This window comes from Chamaea fasciata, unplaced genomic scaffold (assembly GCF_029207755.1).
Source record: "Chamaea fasciata isolate MVZ Bird 193981 ecotype frontalis unplaced genomic scaffold, bChaFas1.0.hap1 SCAF_14, whole genome shotgun sequence".
Classification (NCBI taxonomy): domain Eukaryota; kingdom Metazoa; phylum Chordata; class Aves; order Passeriformes; family Sylviidae; genus Chamaea; species Chamaea fasciata.
Genome location: NW_027094099.1, coordinates 13,863,643 through 13,875,404, shown reverse-complemented (window position 1 = coordinate 13,875,404; position 11,762 = coordinate 13,863,643). Strand labels below are relative to the sequence as shown.

Sequence of the window (11,762 nt, the reverse complement as noted above, 5' to 3'; positions counted from 1 at the left end):
GGAGGCTCGTCTTGGAGGGGGGAAGTGTTTGAGAAACAAAATTCTGAGAAACAAAAAATTTGTAGTTACATATAAAACTTTCCAATTCAAATGCATGTTGCTTGTCTGGCACTGGAGGTAAGAACAGAACATCATCTATGAATTTGTACAGAAGAATTTCTAGCACATAAATCCTTGCTGGAGAAGAAATGAATGGGAGGGAGCTATTTGGATTACTTTATCTTCAAGTTATAAGCTTTCATGTGGGCTTGAGGGTTTATTTCCTTGGTGCTACTCCTTCACTTTTCCCCTTTGTTTTTGCTAATATGGAGTCAGTGCATACAGCAAGGCTCTCCTAATTTTCTTTGCTTGTCGACTTGAGCCAGCTGCCAGTGTCCCTCTAAACTGCCCAAAGCTGCTTCCTAATTGGCAGCATTAGGTCATTTAAAGCAGCCAGTGAGCCCTACCCCCACTGCCTTTTCCGGCCTTCGGGAGCTTTTTTGTCAGGCAGAGCAGCCGGTGGTGTTTGCCAGTGCATTTCAGCAGTGCTGGAACTCTGATGCTGAGATTGACTGGCTCCTGTGGGCTGGCAAGTGGGACTGGCATTCCCCATGCATGAGTGGTGATGGGGGACAGCATAGAAGCCTCGGGTCCATGCAGCAAGAGCTAATGGAAAGCATCAGGTAACTCCAGGAGGGGAGAGAAAGGGGGTACATTGAATGAAAAGAAATGGGTTTGTTGCTCCAGCCCGGGATTTAATGGTAGGTGAATTTGGTACTGAAGCATGGAGCTAATCTGATCTGGGTATCCCACCTGTTCAGGCAGCTGTTAAATAGAAGCAGCTGAACTTTTTCAGTTGCCATTTTTTCTTTGCTATGAGAAAATGATACAGTGCCTCTTGCTTTCCCAGCACTGAACAAACAAACAAACAAAGCATTTAAATGATGAAAAGAAAATCTGCCATGATATAAATCATGAAGTTGGGATGTTATAAAGCTGTTTCGCTGCTCTAATGCTGATGCTGTCTCTTCAGTCTAAGTGCAGCATGGGGTGATGGTAGAGAGTTTGTTCTGATATGTGACGGAAGAATAATTGAGGGCAGGAGGAAGGCTTGGAGGGGAGGGGGTGTCAGTGGAGGGTCCAGCAAATCCATTTTTTGTTGAGTTCAGGATTTTTGGAGTGTTTGTTTGTCAAGAGATGTAAACATGAGTCAAGAGATCACTAGTAAATAAGTAGATCTAAAGGTGGATTAGAAAGCTGTTTTCAGAAGGAACCTGTTTTAATGCTGTGTTGGTTTGACAGTTCAATAGGTGGGAGTGGCTGTAAGTCAATACTTGGCTGGGCTTCTTTTCCTAGGAGCCTCTGGCTCTGCCAGCTCTATCTGTACAGTCCAGGTTGGATTCTTGGAGCCGTGACATTGTCTAGGTGAGGTTTTAAAAGCAAAAGGGACCAGGCAGTCCAATAAGATAGTAGCTAAAGTAGGAAAGTAATGTTAAGTCATCATTCTGTATTAGGATATGGAAAGGGGAGGACGAAAGGAGATGATCCTGTTACTGATTTAAAATACACAAGGATTTAGGGCTGAAAGGTCTTAGAATAAAATGGTCTGAGTAATAATCATAAATAGTCTGTCCTTAAGCAGAAATTGTTTATGTGCAATGAGATGCCACACAAAACAAAATTTCAGTTGTAGTATTTTCTCTTGAAGTACTTTAGGATTATTTTGAATCAAAATGTTTGGGAAGCCCAAATAAAAATTTTGCTTTAAGCAGAGGCAAGTGACTGCTATGAATCCAAGGTTGCTATTTGGAATATTTCTGAAACTGATCTATAGAGCACCATCTAGAACTTGGATATGGCAGTAATTCAACGGAACTGATTTGTTGTTTATAATTATTGCTGTGTACATTTTTCATGTTGGTGTCTAGCCTTGGGTGGCACATTTTTTGTAAGACTTCAGTGGCAGCCTTCAATTTTTCTCTGCTGTGCCACTTCTGGGGAATTTTCCCTGAAGTCTGGATTTGTAAAGAGGATTTTGTATCCGTGCTGGACTCATCAGTTCTCAGAATGAATCACATCTTTTCTCGGTGGAATACAATAAAACCTTCCCAAAGGAAGTGTAGGTCACAAGGCCATTTCTCAGAAACTCGTGTCGTCAGAGGGGCTTATTGTCATGGTAATTTATCAGCGATGTAATCAGCTGATAATTGCTGTTGCCATTACTCCAGATCATTGAGGGCTTTAATTTTTTTTTATTTATATTGTGAAGCTGCTCCCAAATATACACCTGTTTATCTCATTGCCTCTGCTTTGTTTCCGCCTAACCCCAAAACAAAGACTTCAAAAGGCTAATTTCCTTATCCAGACAGTATCTAGTGACTGGTCACAGCCCTGAAGGAAGCTGATGAAGGTAGATCCTGCTTTCCTGAGGCATCTCCTCCTACTGTTAGCTTTAGACTCAGAGCTGCATTAGAGCTGAGTAATGGGTTCTGCAAGCACATTATCTGCAAGTCAGGGAGGTAGATGCTACTCATTTAAAAAGAAAGGAGTTAGGTTATGAAATCATACGACATAGCCAAGCTGGGTGAGAAGAGATGCCAGGGATTCGTGCTGACAAAACACCTCAGAGAAGTTGCAGTGTCTTGGCAGAAACCCAACCAAGCAAGGTTGGATTGTACGGCTGGGGTCTGCCATCCTAAATAACAAATACTGTAATTAGTGCTCCCTAGCTATTCTCTGTGGAGAAACATCTCCTGTAGATCTTACCATTTCAAGAAAATATTCCTTGATGGAAGAATACCACCTTAAGAGTCTTCACCTCATTGTTATCAGTGGCATTTTCCCTATGGAAAAACTCTTGGTACAATTTCCTTCCCCTGTTAGAGTGACGGGATGAGCAGGTAACAAATGTCACTAATGGTGCCACATGTGCAACAAGGGGCTTTATGCCCAGAGACCTCTGTGATAGCTTTATAGTGCTTTTCCTTTGGGATATTTCTTAATGGAAATTTAGAAAGAAGTGACAGAATGAAAAAATTATCTTGAATTTCATCCTGAGGGCAAAATGTCTTCATCCTCCATTTCTTACCCAGCAGGGTGAGCTTGCTTCTCCCATCCTTGGTGCGCCAAATGTTTCTTACTTGCTTGTTCTGTCTTTGGATCAGGATCTCAACCATGCTGTGACCCCGAGCAGATCTCCCAGCAGATGGAACTTACAGAAATTTGTAGTAATACGCCTGATTTTTGAGTCTGCCCACAAACTCATGCAATCAAGGCAAAATCATTGCAAAACCAGATGGTCCCAGAAAACGAGGGTAGACATTAAAGCCAGTGGAAGACCATTAGTGACAATTGTTAGGATGATTTCCCCATAAAGATGGGAGGCTCCTCTTGCTAAATCCCTGTACGGGTAAACTCGCTGCAGGCATACGTTGCCCTTAAGAAGGCGTTGTCATCCTTCCAGTGTTTGTTTTTAGTAGAAATGAGAGTGGGAGTGGGATTAGAGAGGGGTTTAGCCCTGACACAGCCGCTCTCCATCTGGGTGGCTTTGGTCAAATCACTTCACTCCCCTGAAAGTGTTCTGTGTGTCATGAGAGTCCTTAGCTTAGGGTTGAAGGGGAATTACGATGTTGAGTTCATGCCAGAAAAAGGTAAGCAGGGGGAACCCCTGGGGAATGGTGACTAATGAAAACTTGGCTGAGCAGAGGAAGCAGCTGGGACATGAAATTTGTACAACTGTGGTGGTGACACCATCACGAGATTGAGGAGAAGGGGGAGGTCAGCTCGGATTTTGTGAACTCAAGCAGCAGAGGTTTTGCTTTCCTAGTCAGGGGACGTAATTCTCTTATCTGTAAGGCAGTGCAGGTGGGTTGAATTAATTTTTACAGTTTGTGATTTTTTTTTTGTTTTGCAATGCCTAAAATACCTATTGAGGGCAGACAAGACTGGTTTCTTGTGTTATCTTTGGGTTATGGTAAGGAAAAAAATAGCAAAAGGTTTGGTTCTTTATGTAGACGAATGGGAGCCAAGAAAATACATGGACAAACACCTGCAAATGTGCTTGGCCTCACCTACAGGTTTTCAGAAGTTTCACCCTATGCTTGCTGCTGTTTCAGTTTTTTTCAGTCCCAGATATGACAGTTGTTAAAATGAATAGCAAGGAAGCAGTGAAGTCAGCAAGAAACAAAAATTTGGAAATCAAATGGACTTGAAGGGGTTCAAATGGACTTGTTGAAGGGCCATAGGGGTTGGGTTTTCTTTTCTTTTTTTGGGGGGGAGGGGGACTGGTTTGAGTAAACAAAAAATGTAAGTAGCACTGAAAGAAGTTTGTTTTTAAATTACCTTTGTGGACCTTCTGTTTGCACAGGGAGGTTGGAAATGAAAACTGAGGACGAGGTGGATTTTCAGAGGAATGCCACGGAGGAAGTGGTGAGTGCAGATGTTGTCACCTTGTCCTTAGCTGTGCTTTATAAAGAAATGCCACTACTGCTGTGTTCTGCTGGTTTCCTTTCTGTAGCCTCTGCAAACCTGAACGATGTCCAGTGGCGTTGCTTTGTTCTTTTAAAAATAGCCTGGGCTTTTTTAACCCTTGCGTTTTCAACCTCTGGATTAAGGCACATTTCTGTTTTCTCAGCCGGTGACAGATTGAGCCAAGAGGTTCCTTAGGGTTGTACCAGGATTTTTGTATGATTTGACAAAAGCCATGTGCTGGAATGCACTTGAGGTTGGTGATGTTGTGTGGGGGCCAGCAGCACCTTCAAGGTCCCTATACTGCTGCCGCCAGGGTGGTCCTGGAGACTCGCTCCATCCCTTCTCATGCTTTGTGTTTCCAGGGAGTTTTTGGCAGAAGGGCTGTGTTTGATGTTGGTGTGTGCAGAGACTCTGAGGTCTAAAGGCAGCATGGGCTGGGGTGTGTATGCCTTAGCCAGAAGAAAAATGAATCACAGGAGGATGTATAGGGATCAAATGTGGGAGGAAAGTGCCTATTCCTCATGTCACCTAAACAATATAAAACAATCATGCCGTGAATCAGGAATCCATTGGTATTGTATTCTATTACTTGTTCTTTGCCGTATTTAAGGACTGTGTCCTGTAATCACTGTCCGTGATAAAAAAAGGTGTATATGAACATAATTTTTAGCTGTACATGAACATAATTTTAATTTAAACCACCACTAATACAAATTCTGCTTTCTCAATAGCTGTGGGGTTTTTTTGGTCTTACCTGTCCTAGCTGGATTTGTATTTGCTCCTGTATTTTATGTGTGGTTTCATATTCCTGAAAAAGTGTTTTGTAAATGGTAAATTGATGGAAGCCTTGTGTTGGAGCATGTTGCCTTTGAGCAGCTGGGTTTGTGTCTTTCCCTACCATTATGAAGCTGTTAAAAGAGGATGAGTTTACACTGAAGGGTGGAGTTCCAAAAATCTTTGCTCATCGTGCAGTAAAGCTCTTTGAGCAGCAGAAGAGTCTTGCCAAAGCTTGTAATAAAATCAGGTTTATTATGTTTTTAACAAGTTAAGGCTTAATTTCTGTAGCTGTTTGTTTGGTGAGTTAGCCAGGGACTGGAGAAAATAATTTTCCAAGCTAAAATTTGTGCTGTCTGATATGGAAGTCTTTCATTACTGGAATGTGTGAGCGTAAAGATGCTGTTGAGTTTTGTTGTTGTTGTTGGTTTGTTTGTTTGTTTGTTTGTTTTTTTTAACTAAAACCTCTCTATTAAAGACAATTTTCCTGACCAATACTTCCAAATCTGGTATTGAAGTAAGAAAGCTTTAGAAAATGAAAATTAGGACACAACCTTTTACTTTCAAACTAAGATTAAAAAAAAAATAATTTGGCTTCCATTTTGCATGTTTTATGGGCATTTTTGGTTTTCTGTGTGTGCTTTCTTCTCTTCTTCCTCTCCCTCCCACCCTGTCAAACACCTCTTTAGAAATCTGGCTTTTCCGAGGCAGGAATGGGAGTGCCAGGGGAATGGAAAGTTTGCTGCGGGACTGACAGGGTTTCCTGTTGCTACGTTCAACAGAAACAAAATAACAACTGCACTATATTAAGGTCATTTAAAAAAAATAGCAAAAAAAAAAACCCAACCAAAAAGGAGTGTAAGGCTTATAAATAGAGCTCAATTCACACGTGTGGGCTCGGTCAGAGCCAGCCGGTGAAAGGCATCGCGCTTTGTGCCTCTCCTGCCACGTCCTGACTCTGCTTTATTTAGTGCTGCCTCTTTCTGTAGCCAGGAGTCTTTCCAGGTGCTCATTGGCTTCTCATTAGAGAGCCATTTTGTGGTTAGTAAAGGTGGTTTTCTTGCTGCAAATAGAAGTGTTGCTGCTTGCCCCTGGTGAGGAGCTGCAGGTATTTTGCAGCCTCAGTGGTGCTGTCGGCAGTTTTGGATCTTGGGAATTATTGTTCGCCCGTGTTTTGTGGGTGAGAAATTCGCACACTGCTTTTCATCAACGCAGGTTACTAAAAAAAACCAGTATTGGAGTTTAAAAAGTGCAATTTCTTGTATAGTTCAGTCAGGCTGAAGGACAGGAGCTTGGCTACTCTGGAGAGGGACGGTGGAAAGCTTTCCTAAGGTGGGTTCTGAAGAATGAAAAAATTTGAAGAATTTTTAGAATTAGCTGGATGTGTGATGCCAGTGTTACATATGTGAGATCTCACTCTTTCTCCTGTAGTCGTTTCAGAAGACTCTTGTTTATGTCATGGAAAAGCTGCTGTTAAAAAATGTTTAGGAAAATTATGGTCTGTAGGGTTATAAGCACTGAAAAGAAAACAGTGAAAAAAATTTTTTTTCCAATTAAAATGAGTTTTTGAATTATCTGCTTCTTAAATTTCCAGACTCTTTTCTCAGAGGTTGTATCTGTTGTGTAAAACTCAGTAACCAGGCTCTTTGCATGGTGGGCAGTGGGTGCTTATCCTGATGGAGACTCTCCTGGCCCTTGACTTCCTGTTTAGTTAGGGAATCCTGAATAGAGCTGGGACAATCACTTGATGTTATCTATTAAAATGAGACTTTAGCATTTTTTAAATGGAATAATTTTTTACTCTGATGAGAAATTTAGTTTGGCTTCTGCATGCTGTGATAATAAGTTAAAATGGAGCCTGTGGCTCCTGCATCATAAAAGTAAAGCAGCAGTTTCAAATGAACTGTACCCTGATCGGCTTCTCTTGTGCTGATCCCAGGAGCTGATTGTGATTCATTATTTGCTGAATCTTTGTCTTCACGTGGCAGGATGGATAAGGTTGTGCAGCTGGGTTCATCTGACAGCTTGGGTTGTCTGAGCCTGTGACTGAGAAATTGTAGCTGGCTGACCTCAGGAACAGAGTTCACTGGGAAATACCCTTCCCATTGCTTTTATTAATTGTATTAGTTAGATCCTCTTGAATTGAATGCCTCCTACCTTTATCAGAGGAATCAGTATTTAATGCCTGTGTTTTCAGAAGTTGCAGGGAATGAAGCTTAGAAAACTCTTGCACTTTCATCCCTCCACTGATCCAAGTAGTGCAGTAACAATTAATGTATCAGCAAGGTCACTTTCTGGGGGTAAACTTGCAATATTTACAGTCATGATTTGGAAGATGAAGGTATGTTTATAACAGATGATATCAGGTCAGGCACTTGAGAGAACAGGGTCAGGGTTCAGAGTGACCTTAAGAAATTGGAGAGCACATCAAGATAAAAGCAGACAGTGCAAAGGAGAAAGCAAAATGCACTTTTACCAAATCGGGTTTAAGCTGGAGAGGGACAGGCTGAAATAAGACTGAGGATTTGTAGTGGATTACAAATGAAACAACAGCAAGAGCTCTTGCAAGAGAGACAAATCTTGTTTTGAGTTATATTTGAAGGAGTGTCCTCTGTAAGGTGCGGGAGGTGACTGACTCGTGCGTGGCACTGTGGAGCCATCATCAGTGCCATCAAATCCAGTTTGGGGTGCCCTGCTCAGAGGAAGATGCAGGCAGATTGGAAAGTGTCCAGAAGGAAACAATGAGAAGAGATTAAGAAACGTGAGAAGAGATTGAAAGAACTAAATTTATTCGGTGCAGCTAAAAGAAAACCATTGTGCAATCCAGCAGTCTGCCAACATGTAATAGTGGTTATTAAAGTCCCAGATTTCCATGGCAGTTTAATTTACTGATTTGTTAATTTGCCAGGATGATTTAGGCTGGATGTTGTGAAAACATCCTGTTACCATCATAAAACTGTTGCAAGACCACCTAGGCAGGCCAGGAAACCTCCTTCCCTGGGAGTTGTTACAGATAAGAGAGATGGTGCTGTCAGGACAGAGGCTCAGGTCTGTTGTTGCCCATTGGTTTTGGTTAGTAGGCCCCCAGGTTTGTGCTTTGCTGAAAAGGGAGAAGAGCAAAGGAGCTGCTCGGCCAGAGACTGGCAGGGTGAGCAAAGGAAGGGGACTGGGACAGCAAGACTGCAGGAGATGGAGGGAAGAATGGGATGGAAAAGAGCTTATGGGAGAGAGTAGAGACCCACATGGCACTGAGATGAGTGTTGGGATGGACAGTAGGCAGAGATTTTTTCTTCTCCCCAACTGTAATCTCTCATGTTTCTCTTCGTTGGAGTCATCAGATAAATGGATAAAATTCTGGCCAAGGTGTACAGTGTCACCCATCTCCTGTTGCTGGTGCCACAGGACCCAAGACGGGGTTGTTATATTTCTCCAGGCTCCAATTCTTAGGAATTAACTATTTTAACACACTGCTCACCCTGAGGACCTGACAAAATTTAGGTTGTCTGTGTGCACTGAAGTCTGTTTTCTCCATTTGCATGGGTGTACGCATGTACATAATACGGGATGGGGGTTGCAAATCCCTTTTTTCCAAAGGGTCTGCAGAATAGCGTAGAAATCTCCTCAACAGCTTGGACAATTTCAGAGCAAGTGGCTGAAGTGTTGGGAACGAATCAGAGCTGGGTCTGGTGGTGGAAACTGCAGCCTTAACAATAGGCTGTATTCTCACCCTGCCTCTTTAAAATCACTTGTGTAACCCTCTTTTTGTCAGTGTTGTCCTGTAACTGCAGTAAACATGGAAAAACTGCGCCAGAAGGGAGCCTGCCCTAAGCCTGGCATTAATGCTGGAGGCTGACACACACTTACCCATCGGGTCAAGGCTTTGGGCTTGTCATCTGCCAGGTCCTTTCTCACACCCACCAGCATCCTGTGTCTGCCCCGGATGCTTGGAGCAGGGGCTTGGAGCCCTGTGAGGAAATTGTGTCAGCTGAGCAGCCCTGAGTGAATTCATCTCTGTGTAGGACACATCGCCCTGGCTTTCGCCAGCTGCTCTGGGCATCGCCACACAAGCTGCAGAGAGAGAGAATAAAAGCTGGGGGCAAGGAAAAGAAAAAGAAATTCAAACCAGGCCGGGGTTCTTGTTTGGCCCTTACCATTACTCATGCCTTGAAGGCATTTATACAACTATCGTGGCAGGCTTTTTTGTGCTGCACTGAATTTCTCTGGGCGCCGCATTTCCGATGCCTTTTTATCCAGAATGCTGATAATCCCCAGCTCAAGACAGTAGTTTCCAAGCTCAGTCACAGGATTCACGGGTGTTAAGGGGCGAGGCAGGAACGTGGACACGGAGCCAAATCTCTGGCTCAGAGATGCTGCTCCCAGGTCTGGCTCGGGGCAGATGAAGGCGCCTGCGTCGCCCCCACCGTGGCCACGGGGCTTGTGCCAGCCCCTGCTGATCTCTGGAGATGGTGAGTTAATTCTCCTCCCCTACGCCTTCCCCTTCAGCCACTGTTCTTCAGAGGCAGAGGTTGCTGCCTGATACTTTGCTTTTTCATAATTTCCTCATTTTCTCTAACAAAACATCCGGCTCTGTCACCCTCCCAGTCGCAGCAAAGTTTATCCTTCCTTTTTCACACTCATCATTAAAGGCATCAAGATCTACCTGCAGTTTCACCTGTTGTCTCAAAGGCAGAATTGTGTGTATATTCTTGCTGTAGTTTTGAGGTGGTTTAGATTGGAGACAGCTGTTTAATAACTACAGTTCTTCTGCAATGCTCACTTAATGGCTTGCTTCAGACAAAGGGGTTCACTCATAAATTATTTTACATCAGTGTATTAAAGTAGCTTTTAGAGACCCTTTTTAGGATCAGGACTCTGTTATTTTACAAGTTTGTAAAATACAAATCAACAGATTTTAAGTATAGAAAATCCTGGCTTTTTATCAGTGGTTTGATGCATTCATTTTTTATGCAGTCATGAAAGTATGGATCCATACTTTTCATAAAATAATGGATGTATAAGACTGTTACTCTAGCAAAAGAATGCTGGCATTGAATATTGTACCTTATGAAGAAAAATACTGTGCTATTTTTGAATGGTCCAATCTTCTTTTTCCTATGGGTTCTTTTATTTGTGTTTGAAATACCTTAAAAGTTTTGTGGCGTCACTGCTGTACAGTAGACATGGTTACTGCACACTGAATTCCTGGTCTAAATATAGAGAAAACTGAGATGATAACATGGGAGACCAAATGTGGACATTTGATGGAGGCTGCATTATTGTGACAAATGGGTACTTTGGTGTATCAGATCACTGAGTTTTTATCCTTCTAAAGCAACTTACCTAGTTCCATTCTGATATTTTGGGAGCCAGAGTTGGCCCCTTACAGTGTAGACAGGCCACCATTTATCTTTTCTGTTGATTACATTTTTTGCAGTTCATTGGAAGTTACACCACCTAAGAGGAAAACCTTATAAATACAAGAAATAGATTTTTAATCATATTCCCATAAATTCTCATACATTCCCATCATATTCCCATATATTCCCATACATTTGTTCTGGACTTCTGTGAGTAGAAGGAACTCTTGGCCACTGATGAAGCAGACTCTAGCAATATCCTGGCATGGCATTTCTGACTTTTAACTTCCAGCAAAGGATGAAAAGAATGATGGGAGTAAGAAGATAAGAAGTACTGTTAAACTTTTTCCATGGAAACACGGAATCAAAATGCAAGTCACCTCGGGGTCCTTTCACAGATTTCCCTTTTTGTTATTGCTCTCAGCCTTTTCCCACCTATTTTAGGTTGTTTGCCTTCCCTTATTATATTATTTTCATGCAAAGGTGGAAAGCTGTTTTTTTCTCCTCCAGCATCTCACCCGTTTCTGCTCAGTGTCTGTTTCTGCGTGGTGTTACACATCCTGGTGTGGCCCAGGGTGACTCAGCTGTGTTGCAGAATGTTTCTGAGCTCAAACTGCTGTTCAAACATCAGATGAGATAAAAGCCTGGGTGGTAACTGAATGTTTGCCTCCTCATGCAGCATCCTCGCGCTGAGCCTGCTGATGGCTCTCTGGCTTGGCAGGGACGTGTTTGCAGTTGTACAGGGCAGACTGGTGGTGGTGGGGAGGTCTTTAAGATTGGGACTGTGAAACAAAAATAGATGGTTAATGTTGCAGTGGATGATTCAAATATTGTAATCTGCCCAGAAGGACTGTGTGATTTGGTATCCAAGCATGTGATATCTAAAATGGAAGTCTGGGAGGGAGTGGGTTTGGCTGAGCCAGGGCAGCTTCAGGTCAGAATTAAAATCCCTGGGGCCAGAGCAGTGCCTTGGTGTTGTGTTTGGCTGTGGGCAGTCATAGCTGTCCTTGCAGTCCTTGCTGTCATAATACCAAATAGTTTGAAACTTTCAAGACAAGGAAACTTCTGAATTTTGGGAGAAGACTTTTGTCATAAATTAAGCCAAAGAAGAGGTGATGTCTCCAAATGACATATGCAAAGTATGGACAAGAGGTGCTTTTTTTCTGGGACCCCAGAGCAGGT

General features: G+C 42.7%; 1 protein-coding gene across 3 annotated transcripts in view; it reads left to right on the top strand.

Moving 5' to 3' along the window:
- Positions 1-530: 530 nt before the first annotated feature.
- Positions 531-11,762, top strand: part of AKAP13 (A-kinase anchoring protein 13) — a 95,132-nt gene continuing 83,900 nt past the window's right edge. The window contains exons 1-2 of one of the 3 annotated variants that reach the window (XM_066196716.1): positions 531-662; positions 4,346-4,407. In XM_066196716.1, coding sequence (XP_066052813.1) covers positions 4,357-4,407 — 51 coding nt within the window. In that variant the 5' untranslated portion in view covers positions 531-662; positions 4,346-4,356. Of the gene's footprint in view, positions 663-3,601; positions 3,630-4,345; positions 4,408-9,231; positions 9,690-11,762 lie in introns of those variants that run through there. The other 2 variants (XM_066196714.1, XM_066196717.1) reach the window with 2 other exon arrangements.